The sequence below is a fragment of the Prionailurus viverrinus genome, chromosome A3 (assembly GCF_022837055.1).
Source record: "Prionailurus viverrinus isolate Anna chromosome A3, UM_Priviv_1.0, whole genome shotgun sequence".
NCBI classification, from domain to species: domain Eukaryota; kingdom Metazoa; phylum Chordata; class Mammalia; order Carnivora; family Felidae; genus Prionailurus; species Prionailurus viverrinus.
The window spans coordinates 35,317,258-35,335,678 of NC_062563.1; the positions used below are offsets into that span (position 1 = coordinate 35,317,258).

At 42.2% G+C, this 18,421-nt stretch overlaps 1 protein-coding gene across 12 annotated transcripts in view; it reads left to right on the plus strand.

Moving 5' to 3' along the window:
• PLCB4 (phospholipase C beta 4) overlaps positions 1–18,421 on the plus strand; it is a 426,835-nt gene that overhangs the window by 267,312 nt on the left and 141,102 nt on the right. For 11 of the 12 annotated variants that reach the window (XM_047852988.1, XM_047852994.1, XM_047852992.1 and 8 more), the window contains 3 exons: positions 12,063–12,143; positions 12,996–13,055; positions 14,578–14,721. In XM_047852988.1, coding sequence (XP_047708944.1) covers positions 12,063–12,143; positions 12,996–13,055; positions 14,578–14,721 — 285 coding nt within the window. Of the gene's footprint in view, positions 1–4,971; positions 5,086–12,062; positions 12,144–12,995; positions 13,056–14,577; positions 14,722–18,421 lie in introns of all 12 variants that reach the window. The other variant, XM_047852997.1, reaches the window with a different exon arrangement.

The window sequence follows — 18,421 nt, forward strand, 5'->3', positions numbered from 1 at the left end:
CGTCTTCTCCCAAGTATCTAAAAGGGCGGATGATCCTCTTAACTCTGTGAAATACAAAAAGGAGCCTAGTTTTTGGATACTCCCCCAAGCCAGGTCACCAGGATATTGTTTGCAAATAAAGAAAGGGTTTGTACTACATGGTATTTAGGGTAAAATCTTTACAAGAGAGCTCTTTCTTGAAAAGTCTGAAATACACATAGTTGGTTAAGGGCATAGGTTTGGAGTTAAACAGAAATTATCTTTAACTTTGGATTTGCTACTCAAAAAATGGCACTATAAGCCAGTCTTAAAACCACTGAGCATTAAGCCACAGCTTCCTTATCTGAAAAGTGGGGATGATAACACCTACCTTGCAGGGCCATTGTGAGAAATAATTAAGAGGGATATTTTTAGAATGTGAGTGAGTGTATACCTGTCTTCTGGTTAAACCTTCAGTGGCTTCCTACCTCATTTCAAATAATTTCCGAATTCCTTCCATAGCTTATAAGCCCCCTATGTGACCTGCCACTTCACTGAGCCGTGGATGTTCCCTGAAAATACCAGGCACACAATCCTCGGGGCCTTTGCACTTGCAGCTCCCTCTCTGGACTGCTCTTCTGTGAGCTCTTTATGCATGCGCGCACATGTTCACATACACAGACATTAGCCTTTTAGGTTTTTGGGGTTTTTTTCCTTCATATTTATCAGTTTTGATAGATTGTTTTTTGTTCATTGTCAAAATTCCCCCTAGAATATAAGCCATGAGAGCAGATACTTTGTGTTTATTTACTGCTCTATCTCCAGCAGGGAATTCATTCATTAAGCACCTCCAGTGATCCAGTGATCCTTAGCTACACATCTGGGAGTCTTTTTTTTTTTCCTATTTTATTTTATTTTATTTTTTTAATTTTTTTTTCAACGTTTATTTATTTTTGGGACAGAGAGAGACAGAGCGTGAACGGGGGAGGGGCAGAGAGAGAGGGAGACACAGAATCGGAAACAGGCTCCAGGCTCTGAGCCATCAGCCCAGAGCCTGACGCGGGGCTCGAACTCACGGACCGCGAGATCGTGACCTGGCTGAAGTCGGACGCTTAACCGACTGCGCCACCCAGGTGCCCCTTTTTCCTATTTTAAGTGGTTCCTAATGTTTAAGGAATTCTAAGGGTACCAAGGAGCTGGAACTGGAGGTCCTTCTGTGGGGGGCTCTGGAGAATGGTTAGCAAGAGGTCCTGTCTGTGGCAGCCGTGGAGGTATGCCACTTACGTCTCCTTCCGGGGGACCCTGCCACTAGTTGTGTGTCACCAGACAACCTCTAGCTGCTGCAGCTGCTGATGACATTCATGCTGAGATCCCCAGCCAGTGAGTGACCTGGAAGAGATTCTGGAACCGTTCCTTTTCTGCCCCAGATGAGGCTGGTGGGCAGTCCTTGCTCCAGGGCTTCCATCCACCTGGTGGAGACCCTTCCTCTCTCCCTTCACAGGTCTTAGTTCTGCCTCGTGGTTTGAAGGCTCTCCCTGTCTGCTCCTGCCTCCTCTCCCTTATCCCTGATGCAGTTAGCACTCCCTTCAGTGTAGGATGATGCTAAGCCTTTGGATCTGCAGTTTTCTACAGCTCTCGTCTCACTATAGAATTCTCTGGGTGATAGCAGTGGACTTTGTATACATGTTTCAGTAATTTCTGCACTTTTTGCAGACTGCAAGAAGCGAAAGAGCCAGGATTGGCCCTAAGATCCATTGGGACTGTGTCTTTGAGGCCCAAATATAAGCTGTTTCAGAAGACAAAGTGTAAGGGAGTGATATAGCATGCAACTGGTGTAAAGGCAGGCATTTTTAAAAGCTGAATTACTGAAGTAGGAAATGTGTATATTCAGAGGGAAATTCCATGGAAGTCCTTTGCGGTTCCTTTCCCTTCAATGACTCTGTTCAACTTGGACTACCATCTCCAGATAGCAGTAGCTCAAAACATTCTTTCCTCGACCTGCTTCTTCAGATATATGTCTTCTCTGTCACTTTATTTCTAATCATTTGCTCAGTGCAGTTTATAATTCTGGAACAAATTGTGGTTTAATTAGGAGCGTTTTACTGAAAAGGATTTTCCAGCTTATGGTCATGCTTCAAGCCCATCTGCCAAGAGCACATCTCCTGTTGTTCTTAGAATTTTAGGTGGTGGCCAGGGGTGGGGTGGGGGTATTAGAGAAAAAGTTATTTGGGCACTTGTTGAAGAATGATAGGGCAGACTATGGTCAAGAGATGACTGCAGTGGAGGTTATACACTACTCGGGGAGAGGTTGAGCTCCACTCTGAATACAATGAGGAAGAGGGGGATTTATAGCCAAGGAGCAGGTGGAAGTCACCTGGAGACGGTGGAAGTTGAGGCACCTGATCAGATATCAACGGTGATCACATCCTGATGGTAGGAGATTCTGGCTAAACCAACTTAGCAGGATTCCAACTAAAATCAATCAGTGCAAAGACAGACATGGAAGCCCAAAAGTGGAGGTCTGGCTGGGAAGAAGATGCAGAGGACCCCACCTAAGGTTTGCTCAAGGAGAGAATCTTTGGTGGCAGGGGAGAGGTATGGGGAGGAAGGGGACATATTTGATTTTAATGTTTGTTGTAAATATTTATTACAAAAGTAGTTCTCTTCCTCCCTGGCTCTGAGTAAGTTTGTCATCTTTAATTTTTCCTTATTTTAATTGCTAAAGTCACTAAGTTTTGACTAACATGACAGTTTTCCTGTCCAAGTAAATTACTTTCAGTGACCACCCACTCCTCCTAAAACTGTGTTTCGTTGACCTTGTTCTTCCTTCTGCAAGCTAAGACGTAGTGACTGAATATCCTAGGAATAATTACTTCAAGTGTTCCATGGCAAGAATCAGGGAGCCTGTCCCAGTGTCCTGCCACAACACAAGAGGTCTCTCAGAATGTGACATTCCAGATTTGGCTTCAGAATACCCACATCAGAGGTTCTTCAGGGAGGGAGAGGGACAGAGACAGACACAGTCTGGCATCTCACACTGGCAGACCTTAAAAATTTAATCCCAGAGCTTTATGTCTGTATCTGGAAGTAAACGGGAAAGTGGAAATTCACAAATACTGATTCCCATACTTTAAGCAATCAGAAACATGGAGTTTGACTCTCTTATGTGGCCCATCCATGCACATCCTCCCCCGACGCCAGTTCAAATCCTACTTGAGCTGACTACAAATTACCAAAAATAGGGTCAGAGGCCTTGTTAATAATAAGCACCATCAAGTTAAATTTCAGGGTTTTAAAAGATATAAAACTTGAAAAATCAGGAAAGGTGTTATGCTTTTCCCTTGCTGCTTTTCAGTAGCCTTCATCGACTCTTCTAAGCCAGGTCACTTGGAATGTTGAGGATATTCTCTTTCTTTCTTTCTTTTCTTTCTTTTCTTTCTCTACATCCAAGATGGGGCTCGAACTCACAACCCTTAGGTGAAGAGTTGTGTACTTTTCTGACTGAGCCAACCTGGTGCCCCGACATTCTTTGTTTCGGAAGAAAGGAAAAAATGAAATGGTTGGGGGAAAAATGGAAAAAGTGAAATGATTAAAATTTTCCACTTGATATCAGAAAAAGAGTTCACTGTATCTCCATCATTCCTGAAATGAGCAAGTTATATGCTCATGGATGGTTATTGAGGGGGAGACATTTTCATTTCTGTTCCTATAAAATTTAGAACAACAGGTCTGGCACCTTGTGCAGCTTGCCAAATAACTTCCTGGATTGCCCTCTCACCATCTGAGAGCATCATCCACCCCGTCAGGGAGGTGCAGGGCAGGGGCTCCTAACCCCAACAGTATCTCCTTGGGTCACTACTCACCAACTGAAGAGGCTAGAAGCTAAAACTGTGTTCTGAGGGCTGAGCCTGTGTGCCTGATTTAGCCTGAGGCTGGCTTGTGCGGGGAACAAACATGACCTGACCTCCTTGTGCAAAAAACAAAATTTCACTGAGCCGCGTGCAGTAGTAATTTACAAACTCTGGGTTTCCTCCATATTTCAGCTCCCAGATTTGCATTCTGGAGCAGTGGAAGTAAGCACACAGCAGTACTGTTGCTCATTGTGAAGAGATGCTCTCCGTGCCGCCACGGAGATGTGTTTCTGCTGCTTATTATCTGTGTCCTCGTGGGTAACTTGCTAACCTCAGGATCAGTTTACTCATCCATAATGTAGTGATGGTGGTATTTACCTCCTTTGTTCTTGGATGATTAATTGTAACTGATAACTGGCAACATTAGTAATAGTTACTTGTACAATGTTACTAACAGTCAAGAAAAATTTACTGGGTTCAGATTATGCCTGAAGCTCTCAAATGCCCAGAGGTAGCCTGTGAAATGGGCAGTTGTTACTGGTTGTTCTCCCTGCTTTAGGGGATGAAGAAACAGAGCTCAAATAAGCTTGTAACTGTCCAGCCACATCCGGATCTGGTCTGTCTGATCCTGAAACCAGTGTGAAATGCCCAGTGGTTTCTGGTGTCCATGAAATGATTTTTGTGCTATTGACACATGTTTCTACCACATCCCAAAGTAAGCTGTGATGCAGAGATGTGTACCACTAGATAGGATGAATGGAACAGGGGTTTAGCCTAAAGGGAGGGAAAGAAATATGTGAAGGACTTCAAATTACAGGCAAATTTAGCAGTCAGCCACTCTGTGGACAGCAAAAATGTCCCATAAAGTTGACAAAAGTGAGCTTCAGAGCTGCTACTTGTGATCCTAGTGGCCAAAGCAATGCAGGAAAGGCCATCATGGGACTGTCTGCCGGATTATAAAGGAAGCAACAGATCAGGAAAAACCATTTTACTTGGTACTAGATCCTAGAAAACACTCTGACATGATGTACGCAGCTGTGAAAAACACCCCTCCGAAATAACCTGTTAATAAGTACCATCTGTGCAGCTTGGGGATTCACAGGGAGGCCTCAAGACATACTGTAATAAAACCTAAAAAGTTTCCAGCGCCTTCTAACCCTAGTGATGGTTACTGGCATTCGGTGACAAGAAGAGCGGAGCCTCCAGATAGGACTGCTGAACAGTTACCTGGGCCCAGCCCTGACAATGGCACCCTCCCTTCTGGGCCTCAGAGCAGGTACGATTCAAATGTGTGCTTTGGTGGAGCCAGCAATCCCAGCTCTGCCCTGTCAGCTATTCTGTACTGGACCAGATGCTTCATTGCTGTGTCTTGACAGCCTCCTTTATAACATAGGAGTAAGAATAGTACCCTCCTCGTAGGAATGGTGGGAGGTGAATAAGGCAATGTGTCTGAAGTGCATGTAGCATCGCCTGGCGCTCAGTAAGCATATCTACTAGTAAAAGCTGGCTCAGGGGCACAGAGGCAGTACTCTGTGTATTTGGTGCCACAGACGCCTTGGGGGTTGCTTATCAACATACCAAAACTGTATATATCCATCTTGATTTCTGGTTGAGCATTAGATAGGCGGAGCAAAGGTTTATATTCAATTTAAACAGTTTAACCTAGTAGGGACATCTGTCTAAAGAATCAAAGGCCATGGAAAGGAATCCAAAAGCTGCGAATGCTCTTAATGTTACGTGACCAGTCTCTTCACAAGGTAATAGTGCATAGCAACGGTCTGGGTTGGAACAGCCATGACCAGTGTCTTCCTGCTCCTCTGTAGAATGTGAGCTGAGAAGCCCCAGTGTCTATCATTTCACAGGGTCTATACATTAGAAGGGAGATTAACAAATGCAGTGAACATTCTGGATCCTTCCAGGGGGAAACCATATCCATGAGGGTAAAAAACAACTTCTGGACCCATCTGTTATAGCAGGTCTATAAATCATTTCTGCTGACAGAATGTCATCACCAAGGGCTTTAGTTCTAACTTGAAACCAAGTAAAAAAATTGTGATTCTGAGAGAGGAAGCGTTTGTGCAGAATCAGAAAGGCTCCGCTACCTCTAGCCAATTCCTCTGGAATAAAGAGCTGAAATAAATAGGCCACGTGGCATCACTTGGTCTCTGAAGTTCCAGGATCTTGATAGAAAGCAGTAGCTCCTGGTTAACTATTCCAGACTCCACCTGTGTCCCTAGTCTGTCGTCTGTTTTCATGCCAGTGGTTTATAATGTTATTGAAGTTTGATAAGACCTCTAGTGGCATTTCGGTAACTCAGATGTCACTTGTCTCTCTCCAACTTTAACAGAGCCCTTTTCTCTTCCTGTCAGTTCTTATCAAACCAGGAAACAAGGACAGTGAGCCCCAAGTTTCCCCAAAGGTGGAGCCTGCAAACGCAGGGATCGTTTACTGACCGTCCAGAAATCTGCTGGTAATAGGCACAAATTAAAAATCACCTTTGTTGCACAAGACTTGTTGATTTTTTTCCAGTACTTTATAGCCCCATGTGGTTCTCATGGCTACCATGTGTAGCTGTGCCCGCCTGGCACATTTGCATCATCGCTGAAAGTCTATTGGACAGCACTGATCTAGTCTAAAGCCTTGCAGAATTGGCAGCACATTTAAATGAGATGGTATTTGTGAAATGTCTTGCACAATAGGCCCAAATTAAATAGTACTAGCTGTTTTCTAATGACTACTACAATTTATTCAGCACTTAGCTTGTCCCAGGCACTTAGGCTTTCTCAATTGTGAGAGCCCTATAAGGTTGGGATCCATTTTCTTAATTTTACAGATGGGAAAAGTAAAGTTTGGTGAGGTTAGGCAGCACCACCACCCAGATTCTCCAGCAGATGCCTGCTGAGGAGACTGGCACTGGAGCCCAGGAACTGTGAACTACAAAGCCTGGACCCCAGCACCACCTCTAGAAAGAGCGTCCCCTTTCTAGAAAATAGGAGACTCCTGCTATGATGTGAATGTCTCCACCCATTCCACCTCTCTTTATCTCCCCATCCAGTCACAAGCACAAAAGAGCCTCTGCACAGCTGTTTAAGTAAAGTGGTGTTGACATCTTGATTAGCCAGCCCCAAGTCCCTTTCCCTAGCTGGTGGTAAGACTTGACCATTCCCTGTTTGATGATGAGGCTCCACAGTAGAGAGTTGTAGCATTTGTAATGCTGGTGGGTAATGACAGTGGGCAAGAGGGCAGGAGAGCAAAGGTAAGAAAGAGCACAAATTGGGGCATCTGGGTGGAGCAGTGTCCGACTCTTGAGCTCAGCTCAGGTCTCAGGGTTCTGAGCTCAAACCCCGTGTGTGCTCTGCATTGGATGTGGTGCCTACTTAAAACAATAAATAAATAGACACACAAGTAAAATCAACTCAACCACCTGTTACCTGGAAGCCCCACTGAATACCTGCCTCCTCTTCAGAGTATTCAGTCTGCTGAGATTTCTGCCATTCCTCACATGAAGAAATGGGATTAAATTTTGTTTAACCAAAATACTTTTAGAATTGAAACAGGAAAAATATTTTAATGTACGTCATCTTGAAAGTGACCTGAATCTTTGAAAGACAGGTTGTGATATTAAGTAATGTTGAAGTGGCATGTGTTAATAGGGGGAAATATGCTAAAAACAGTGTTGAGACACACAGCTTTTAAATATACTCTAGCCTTGATGAAATGGCAGAAGTGCCTCAGGAAGCCCATCGGAGCACCGAGCAGGGATCCTTGAGGCAGAAAAAGGTTTTTGCCTGTAGTGATTCCAGCCAGAGTGATTCTTCGCACCTCTCAAATAAAATGCCTCACCCTGGTCCCCTGCCTGTTCACAGTTCCACAAAAGGAGTTCTTGTGCCTTTCACCCTGTCTCTCCCAGGGGCCTAAGGAAAGAATGAGGTTGGGCTGGAGGAGTTAACTAGTCCTTGAGCTCTAAAGTGTGGCTGTGTCGAATTTTAGGAGTCCTGTGAGAACTGAAATTCTGAGCTCCCTGGAGGAAGTTCTGTTCTGGTTTGTCTCCTTACCAGAGAATCCCATCGCCATTTGTTAACTGCCAAAAGGATTTGCAAAGGAGAACGAGACCAGCTTCCTTTGATGATCCACCCCCCTGCCATGCCCAAGTCTGGAGGGCGGTTTTCCTGACAAGGAGACGGAGAATATTACTGCCTCAGCTAGGTCACAGGGCCACAACCCTAGTTGTGGTCAGTAACTCTCCTTGTGACTCTGTGTGAAATTTAACACAGCTGGTAGGGGAAAAAAAGAATGGAGATTGTGTACTTAAACTCACCCTGAGGGCCAGGTTCTTCTGCGTGTTCCTGGGAGTGGAGAGAAACCTAAATAGATTAGGTTTCCTTCCATGATTGCTGCATACTCAGATTTGTTCTGATTTTTATGGGGAGTTTGAACACGTTTAGTCCAAGAATCTCGTGGACAGAGTGGACAACATTATTGTGAACTTTGTTGGGAACCTTGTCTTTAGCATGGGTCAGGGCTCCTTGGAGCTCCCACAGAGAATTTCTCTCTGGCAACTGCTTCTCCTAACAACCAATGTGTTTTTATCTGTGAACTGTATGGGTTCCTAGTCAATGGTGTTTTCTCCCTTTTTGCTTTGGTTGCTAGGGAGCCCAGAGCCAAATTAGCATCCTGTTTTAACTGTTTGGGATCTTATGGTAAGCCTTTTTGGAACTATCTTTTGTTTTGACCTTACTCTACTTTTCTACCTTATTTTTCTTTTCTTTGTCCAAATTCTTATCCTGGTTTGGAAATGATTTCCTTGTAGTGGCATTCAAACAATGCTCCTGGTCCAGTGGGTATTCCTGGGAGGTGCCTCAAAGCCACACCCAAACTCTGAGATTAGCTTGTATGAATTATAAAAAGGAGCCTGTCTGCCAGGCAGACAGCCTCATTGCAGTGCCCCTGTATTTGTACATCTGTCTAATGGCAGCCTTCCAAGGACTGACCCTGATGGATTCTGGGCTTGGTACAACCCCCTCAACCTGAGTAATTTCTTGTTTATCTGTTTTATCTGTTGGCCTACTGAAAAATGTTTTATTTGAAACAGGATATCGTGTGTTCATTTATTTTCGAGCGCAGGACTTTAGTTTCAGGGTGCCTTTGATGTGCTAGGCACTCAGAACACAAATGTGAACCAGAATGTCTCAAGGACCCTGCCATGTGGAAGTTACACTCTGGTGTGAAAGCCACACGATAAGTCAATAAACAAAGAAATAAAAATAATTGCAGATTGTGATTGGTGCAATCGAGGATATAATCAGGATACTGTAATAGAGAATAAAATGAGAGCCTTTTTTAAGGAGGTGTTAGGGAAATCCCCTCTGAAGACAGGTGAGGCGAGGTCTGCAGGATAAAGAGGCTCTACTTATGCCTAGGGCAGTAGGAAGGGACTTCCTAGGTAGTGGAAGCTGCAAGTGCAAATGCCCTGAGGCTAGAAAGAGCTAAGGAGGAGTTCAAGGAAAAGAGTTCCCATGGATTGAGTGAAGCAGAAGGAAAACAACAGAAAGTGGCATGATAAACAGTCTGAAGGACCCAGATTGTCTAGGAACTTTGAGACCCTGGTAAGGAGTACGATTTTATCCTAAATAATGCAGGAACCCATTGAATGGATTTAACGCACTGATGAAAAGTTTAAAGAGTCAATCTGGCTGCTGTGGGAAGAAAGAAGAGAAGCGGTAAGATCAGACCTTGGGTGCAATAATGACGGTTTGGACCGAAGTGGTGGTAAGATGGAGTAAAATGGATATACATGAAATATGAAGGAGACTCATTAATGGAAGTGAGAGAGGAAAGTCAAGAATACTCTGGTTCAGTAAATCAGTAGATACTGAACAGGAAGAGGTGAAGAAGTCGAACGAATATAGGAGAATGTGTTCTGTTGTGCTAGGGGCTAGAAGGATCAGGTGAAATGGCCCAAGAGTGGGATATTAGGAATTGAAATTTCAAGGCAGTAATGATAAGCTCTAGGGGTACTTCGTAACTGACAAAGAAAGAAAAAAAAAGTACAGTTACAGAGGCCAAGGAATTGAAAGTTCCACCTCAAAATAAGTTGAAAAACTATTCTTATCATGTGTGTTTCATGGATCACTTCAGATCCTTATTTAGAATAGGATAGAGTGCACATAAATAATAACTATGGTGGCTGGTTCATTGTGGGTCTACTCTGTAAATACCATTTTAGGACATACTTTTGAATGTTGTGCACCAGAATTCTGTACTACCATAAAGATACTGCTTGGGGAGTATTTGAAAATGTGTGAATTCTCCTATTTTAATTAGTTGCTGATTCTTGTTTCTCAATCAGTAATGACACAAGACTCCCTACCACTTTGTAGGTCAAGTTTAATGCCTTTTGTGTGGCATACAGTACCCTTCTGATCTAGCCTTATTATGTGTCCAGTCTCATCCACTGCTACTCTTGTGAGGTAGTCTAACCACACCAACTCCTCAGAAGTTCCCACTGTCGGATCAAGCCTACATGTCCTTGCAAATGCTGCTCTCTGCTCCTCATGGATAACTTCTACCCATGCTCTAAGACCTATATAAAGTGTAATCTTCTGGGTCAAGCCTTTTCAAAAAGGTCGCACCATTCAAAGTGCTATCATTGTGGGTCATGTATTGGCAATATCATGTTGTTAGTAATTTGCTGCTACAAATGTAAGTTTGAACCATACGTTATGGATAGTAGCTACAGCTTGCTGAATTGTAATTGTGTGTCAAGTACTTTACATTTATCAACTCCTTTAATTCCTACAAGCCTGAAAGTTATGTGTAAATACCTCCATTTATTAGATAAGGATTCTGAGACTTAGAAAGGGCTTTTCTAGGAGACAATAAAAAATAAATGGCAGAACTGGGTTTTGAGTCCAAAAGCAAAGGTCATCCCATGCCCTCATTCTTTGTATTTTTCATTGCTATGTGTGCAGTGCTTAGCATGTACCTGGCATGGAATTGAAATGGGTATGATATTCTTCTCCTGTCAGAAGACCACCCAAACAAATTTGAAGTCTGACTTTGTACAAGGCCCCTGGGACTCCAAATTCTGACACTTTATGGTGGCCCAGTATCTTCACATTGGGTTTACCTTGATGAATGTCTCTGCTTCCCTAAAATTTAGAGAGCTCTGTTTTGATTGGTGAAATCTGAACTACCCTTAAAGTCTTAATCCTATAATTGCTCTTTATTTGTTTTAAGTCACTGCCCTGATCCATGTTTGGCAGACAGGTTCCTTATTGTTTGCTCTGTGATTATCTAAGAGGACAAGTTCTTCAGATCATGAGAAGGACATGTGGATTTGTTGACACATGGGTGCCAAGGCTTGGTGCAATGCAATCAGAGGGCAGAAGGTATCTGGGTTCATTTCCTGAATATTCTTTTACTTTCATTGTTATAAAATTTTCCTGCCACTCATAAGCACAATGGCACATTCTTGCTAAAGACCAGGGATCCTTTGCCAAGTGTATTGCAGCTGCCCTTGGGCCCCTGCATGTGGCTAACATTCCTTCTTGATTCAGATTTTGATTCTGTAGGTTTCAAACATAGTTTCTGGTGTCAAAGGCCATAACAGTGCTTCTCAAACTTTAGCGTGCATTAGAATCACCTGGAGGCGTTGTTGGAACACAGATTTCTGAGCTCTACCCCTGGAGACTCTGATTCAATCCATGTGGGCTGGAGCCCTAGACTCTACAGTTGATGCTGTTGGTCCAAGGACTACACTTTGCGTAGCTCAAAACCCTGCTCAAGCTCTGGTTTACTGGACACCAGATGAGGTTGGATGTAAAAGCAAAAATTTCAGCAGTTTTCTGAGTAAGCATCTGAATGCTGAGTTGTGTAGACAAAAAAGAAAAAAAAACATAGACTAAAAAAATTATCTCCTGGTTTTTTACATTATATTAAATACAGGCAATGGTACCTCTTTTGTGGAGGGAGACCAGTTGGCTAGAATCTGGGAGTCCTTCTTCCTTCTCTGAGTTCTTCTTGCAATGTCCTAGAGAAACTTTATTCTCTGTGATCAGTCTTTCAATATAAAAGTGAATGCAAAGAATTTTCAAGATGAAAATACTCCATGATAAGAAATGTGGTCATTAAGGTTTAGGATGCAAAAGCATGATTTCTTATTTTCCCTATTTAGAGGCTAAAAGGTACTTGCATTTTTATTAGATTCAAAGTGGTATGAGTCATACAGATCAACAAATTTCTTTTTAACAGGAATCCTTTGTGTTTGAACCCAACTGCCTCTTCAAAGTGGATGAATTTGGCTTCTTTCTGACCTGGAGAAGTGAAGGCAAGGTATGGCACAAGAACAGCAAGTTGTTATTTCCTGCTCTCTGGTTTAAACTACTTTATTTCTCAACAAGCAGGCAGAATGCCTCTTGAGAGCATGGACCCTATGCTTATTCATTACTTCAAGATTTTAAAAACGTACTTCCATGTGCTGGGCATTGGGGATACAGTGCTGGTCAAGGACAATATCTTAGACCTCATAGATTCCAGTCTAGGAGAAAAAGCAGGCATTACAAAAAAAAGTAGAAGTCATTGAGTGCTGTGAAAGAGAAGGTCAGGTTGTTACAAGAGTTGAAAACAGGCAGATCTGATTTAATCTTGGGAATTAGGAAGGTTTCCTAGAAGAGACATTCAAGCTGAGTCTCAAAAGCACATTAAGAGGATGGTCATCTTGTTATACCCCAGGACTTCACTCAATACACAGCACAGTGCACACATTTAATGAATCTTTGAACTGAATTTAACACAGTAGAATTGGAATTCTATAAAAGCATTATTACCAGTTAATATTTCATGTACACACATATATTTAATGATACACACACACACACACACCAGTAATATAGTATTATATGCATAAAGGTAACAGCACTTTTATTATAAAAGTAATAAATAATTATGCAGACTTACGTTCATATATATGAACATATACATATATATGTATATTTGAATGGAATATATTGAAATTGAATGGTCTTGACTATTTCTGATCATTGGATATTGCGATTACTATCCTTTATTTTTCATTCCCCCTCTACCTTACTGTCACTGGTGTTGCCTTCATCATCATGTACCTCATCTGTGCCACAAGTCTGGCAGGATTTTGCCTCACTGCTGTCTTATATTCTCTCTTTTCAGGAAGGACAAGTTCTAGAATGCTCCCTCATCAACAGTATTCGATTGGGAGCCACCCCAAAGGTACCTGTGATTGGTGTTTGCTGTTCTTCTAAACACAGATTTCCTTAGGTTGGAAAAGGTTTCTAGAATGCTATTTTAACCTGTTATTGCCCAAACTCATCAGCTGGGAGTTAAGAAAACACACAGTTCAGAAATCTTTTCATCTATGGAGTGCCTAGGTAGCTCAATGAGTTAAGCATCCAACTTCAGCTCAGGTCATAATCTCCCGGTTTGTGAGTTCCAGCCCCACGTTGGGCTCTGTGCTGACAGCTCAGAGCCTGGAGCCTATTTCAGATTCTGTGTCTCCCTGTCTCTCTGCCCCTCTCCCACTCATGCTCTGTGTCTTTCTCTCTCAAAAATAAATAAACATTTAAAAAAATTTTTAAAGAAATCTTTTTCATCTGTACCTTTTGGGTGGTTTGGATTGCATTACATTTAGTTATATTAGAAACGTTGTTCACCTTTCAAAGAGAAGATGCTTTCATGGTATCAGCATCAAAGACACCATTTCCTTAACTCAGAAATTAATTTGTCAAGGGCCCCCTCCCTCCGCTGCCATTTTTTTTTCTTTTCAGCAAACAGTGAGTCACTTCTGGTCTGTGGTTGATGTGGAAATTTAAATAGCTTGGGTAGTTTCATATTTGTGCACCTGTGCATGCAGACATTGGCTCACCTTGGAGGCTCAGTTTGCCTCTGAGAGAAAAAGATGACAGAGCATATAAATCAGTCTTCTTCACAGTGATTGATTTGTTTGAATAAGAAGCTGTTTGCATAGTGGTGCTAGGAATTTAAAAGCTAGCTTTTTTCTAGAATATTAAAGCACAGTATTTATTCCCATTTTCATAATAGCCCTGCAGGTTTTTAGATGTTGAAAACAAAATTATGTTCCTCATTTTGTTCCTCTTTGTCTTTTTTAAAGCTGTCCTCTTTTTATGTTAGTTAAAATTTCTGTGTAACTATGTTGGCATTTCCTTCTGAGTTCTCCTGGAGGACAAAACGCTATTTTATTTGCTATTTAGGGTAAAATTACACTGTCATCATTCCAAATGAAGATGCCATGGCTTCTAGAGATGAGCATACTTTTTGTGTCCAGGTTACTTGACAGACTTAATCTTATTTTTTAATGACCCTTGATTGCTGGCCGTGGCAATGCCCATGTTTATTTGCATGAGACCTCAGTCACTGTCCTCTGCTGAGAGACCCCTTTGATCTTTGTGGACACAAGCAGGTCCCAGTCACAACCTTTCCATCCCATTTTCATATACCAGGCCCTGTAATAATTACAACCAAGAACCTAAAGACAGACCCTCACACCTAGTTTTCTAAATCAATAGTATTATAATACCTTTCTTACCAAATGAGTTCAAGTAATGTGTAGTGTTATAAGTTTTACCTCTACAAGCTTTAGAATAATGCTAGATATCTGGGCATTCTAGGTAAAAAGAAAACATTTGTCCTGTGTATTTTTATATCAGATGAGCAATGTTTCCTCCAGGCTTTGATCTAACAATTTTTTCCTGTGTGTATATATATGTCTATACAGGATCCCAAAATCCTGGCTGCTCTTGAAGCTGTTGGAAAGTCAGAGAATGATCTGGAAGGGCGAATAGTTTGTGTCTGCAGTGGCACAGATCTGGTGAACATCAGTTTCACATACATGGTGGCTGAAAATCCGGAAGTAACTAAGGTAGCCTCAGTGAAAGCACCTCTCTCCCTTTCCCCCCCAGATGTATATGGATGGTGTGCATAATCTTTATGTATAATGTCATTTTGATTTATATATTAAAAGTTGTATAGTAATTTAAGATTTAAAAAAATCTATTTCCATTGCCTAGCTGAACATTGGTGTAGAAAATTCAGCAAGCACCGTGCTTTTAGAGTATCACTTACATATACCAAGAATCCAAATACCTCTGTGGATATGTTGTAGGGAAAACTAGCCCAGGACCTCTCTCACACTAGAAGGTGCACAGGAGTCACCTGGGAATTTGTTAAAATGCACGTTCTGATTCGGTAAGTCTGAGATGGGGACAAAATTCTCCCTAACAGGTTCCCAGCTGATACCGATGATGCTGGTCGGAGAACCACATGAATAGCAGGGGACTAGATCAGCACTGCCCGGTAGAAATGTAAATCAAGCCACAGATATCATTTACATTTTCCTAGCAGCCACATTTAAAGAGTAGGAAGGAACAGGTGAAATTAATTTCAATAAAATAGTTTATTCAGGACAGTATACCCAAAATACCGTCGTTTTAATGTGAAATCAAAATAAAACTTATTAATGACATATTTTACATTTTTTTATACCAGGTCTTCAAAATGTGATGTGTGTTTTCAATTCAGACCAGCTACATCTGAAGTGTTCAATAGCTGCATATGGCTGATGGCTATCATAGTAGATAGTTCAGGTCTAGACGGTAAAGATATTCAAGCTCCAATCCCTGCCCCTATAAGTTATTGAAGTATTGGATCCTGATCCATCTTTTAATACCATACCTAGCATACCATTGCCCTGGCAAGCAAGTCTGAAAGAGATTTTGTCCCAAGTAGAAAGCCTCAAACATAAATCAGTTTGCTGCAAGTCATTTGTCTTCAGGGTGGTTTTACCTCTGAACAGAGAGAGCTCTCATTATCTTTCTGTAGTAGGTGTGAAGATGCCTTAGCCTTGATTCTCCCATTGCAGAGACCTGAGTTTGGGGGCTAAGGGAGGCGTTTCATTTTCCCACTTAATCCTATAATGTAGGATTGAATAAGAAAGTCATCATTTAGAGCTGGGGGGAAATGTACAGATAAGATCATCTGACAAAACCAGACTTCGAAGACTTAACCCTGCACCCAGAGCTAACTGGTGACCGAAGTGAGTTCTACAGACTCTGAGAGCCTATAGGCTCTCTACTCCCACTCACAAAGTGTGGTCCACATTCCAGCAACACAGCCTCACCTAGAAGGTCCTTACACTTTAGAGTCGCCAATCCACCCAGACCTGATCCAGAATCTTTGCTTTTTTAACAAGATGCAACCCCCCCCCCCCCCCCCCACAGCCCCAGATGACTCAGATGTGTGGTGAAGTCTGAGGAGCTCCCAGGCTTAGGCTTTGGAGCCAGGAATGGTTGCTCCATGTTACAGGGAAGCCTTTGTTTCTGTCTTGTGGTGGTTTTGTGGGTTTTGTGCTGTTGTTCCAGGTTGCTTCACTTTGGGAGAATAGATATTGCAAAGCCTTCAAGTTCTTTTATTATCTTGCTTAGATCAACACCAGTTTGAATGGTTTCTTGAACCCTGCTGATGTCAACATACATTGTTCCCGCTTTTTGGCATTTACGTCTGCATATTTTCTACAAAGGTCTTTTTTAGTGGCTGTTTGCCATAGCAACATTCAATCCCAGAAGTCCATGTTGACCACCCACAAAGAAAAAGTCTCGTTAATCAGATGCAGGTATTGAGCTGCCGAACATTTTTCAAAAAGACAGCTCTGTAGACCTGTGTTTCCTGGCTTTCATCAACCCGTCACATTACAAGAAGCAGGGTGGCTCAGTATAAGCTTGGGCTTTGGCATCAGGTTGCCTGGGCTCAAATCCTGGCTTTCCCCCTTAGCAGCTGTGTGATTTAGGCACACAGTTTACCTCTCTGTGCCTCATTATCTTCATCTGTAAAATGGGAATAATACCAAAGTATCTGCCATTCGGATTGTCATGAGGATTGCATGAGTTACTACTTGGAAAGGGCTTAGTGCAGTGTCCCTCACTGAAAGCCTTTGATGAGTGTTAGCTATTAGGATCACAGGGTCACAGAATATTATTAGGACAGGAAATGGAGTTTAGAAAGCACTTCCTAACACTTCATTTTTCAGATGAGGAGAGTGAGGCCAAGGAGTTAGCAGAACTCACCTAAGACTACACAGCGGGCTAGGCCAGAGTCTGGTTTAAAGCCCAGGCCTTCTCACTCCCCATGTGATGCTCTAGCCGTGCCACCCCACCTGATGCCCTGGGCAAGTACAGTCCTGGGAAGATGGCTTAAATCAGTAAATCCCATAACATTTTTGCTTTCCATGGTTTGATTGCTATCAATCTTAGTCCATTTTGCTTCAGAACCATGTTCGGAGACCCATACTCATGAGTAGGTAGTATATATGTCTATCTTTGAGAATAGAGGGTATGTACTAAAAGTTAAGATTTGGGGTTCTTTTCTTGATAGCATTTCCACTGAAGCTTTGACATGTGGAGGAGAAGAGAGTGAAAAAGCTTGTTATTGAGTATACATTTATGTGGGTAATCTTGCCTACTTCCTGATATCAAAACTTAAAATAACTGCATGGTTCATATCATTATGCTACCTCCAGCACTGACACTATCTTCCCCGTCCCCACCAATTTATTCCTATTCCTATGTATGTGTTACAATCCCTAACAGAACACACAAGCCATCAAGGTGAGAGGATTGATACAGAATACAACAAATGTAATGACCTTGGGTCACAGTGATGGCAGAACTCACAAATTCGATCTGGTTAAGTGAGAAATGTGGAGATGTCCCATGTGTCTGAAATGGCACTTGTGACTTTGTGATACCACTGAAGCATGATTACAGGCTATAAGCCTGGAATCCTGGTGCCACATGATACGCTAACTGCCTCCTATTCTTGCCCTGTGTTCCTGGTCAGTTTTTCACAAAAGTCCGTTAAAACAAGTCAGCATCTTTTAAAATAACACGTACATATCTTAGACACTTTCTTTTAACTGGAAGCATATAATGTGATTCGGTTGTTGGCCAAACTCTTAATATCAGGTATGAAGTATCTTCATTCAGTATGGGTCTGTGGATTGGGGTCCATGTCGTTTTGCCTATATCTCACCCATGAGGCATTCGTTGCCTCAGATATCCAGTTTGGTTTCTTTGAAGTTGAAGTGAGGCTTTTAGAGACATTCATGAAGCAATGGGAGTGCAGAACCCTACAACTTTATGACTCCTTTCTCTAATCCTATTGTTGTCCACGGAGTTTGAGAAAAAAACATGTTGAGCAACTTGCCTTTAAAGACATCTTTCCAAAATATCCAACTTAGAGAAGGAACAACTCTCTTTCTTTCCACGAGCTTATTTCATTGGTTCATATGGGTTTTTTATGTTTTTATTTTTGAGAGAGTGCAAGCAGGGGAGGGGCAGAGAGATTGGAGGACAGAGGATCTGAAGTCGGATCTGCACTGACGGCAGAGAGCCTGATGGCGGGCTCAAACTCACGAACCATGAGATCATGATCTGAGCCAAATTCAGATGACTAACCAACTGAGCCATCCAGGCACCCCTGGTTCATATAGTTTTTTAATTACAATGGATATGAACAGGTTTGGAAACAAACACAAGTAATTCATAGTAAGCATGCAAGGTTAGAAC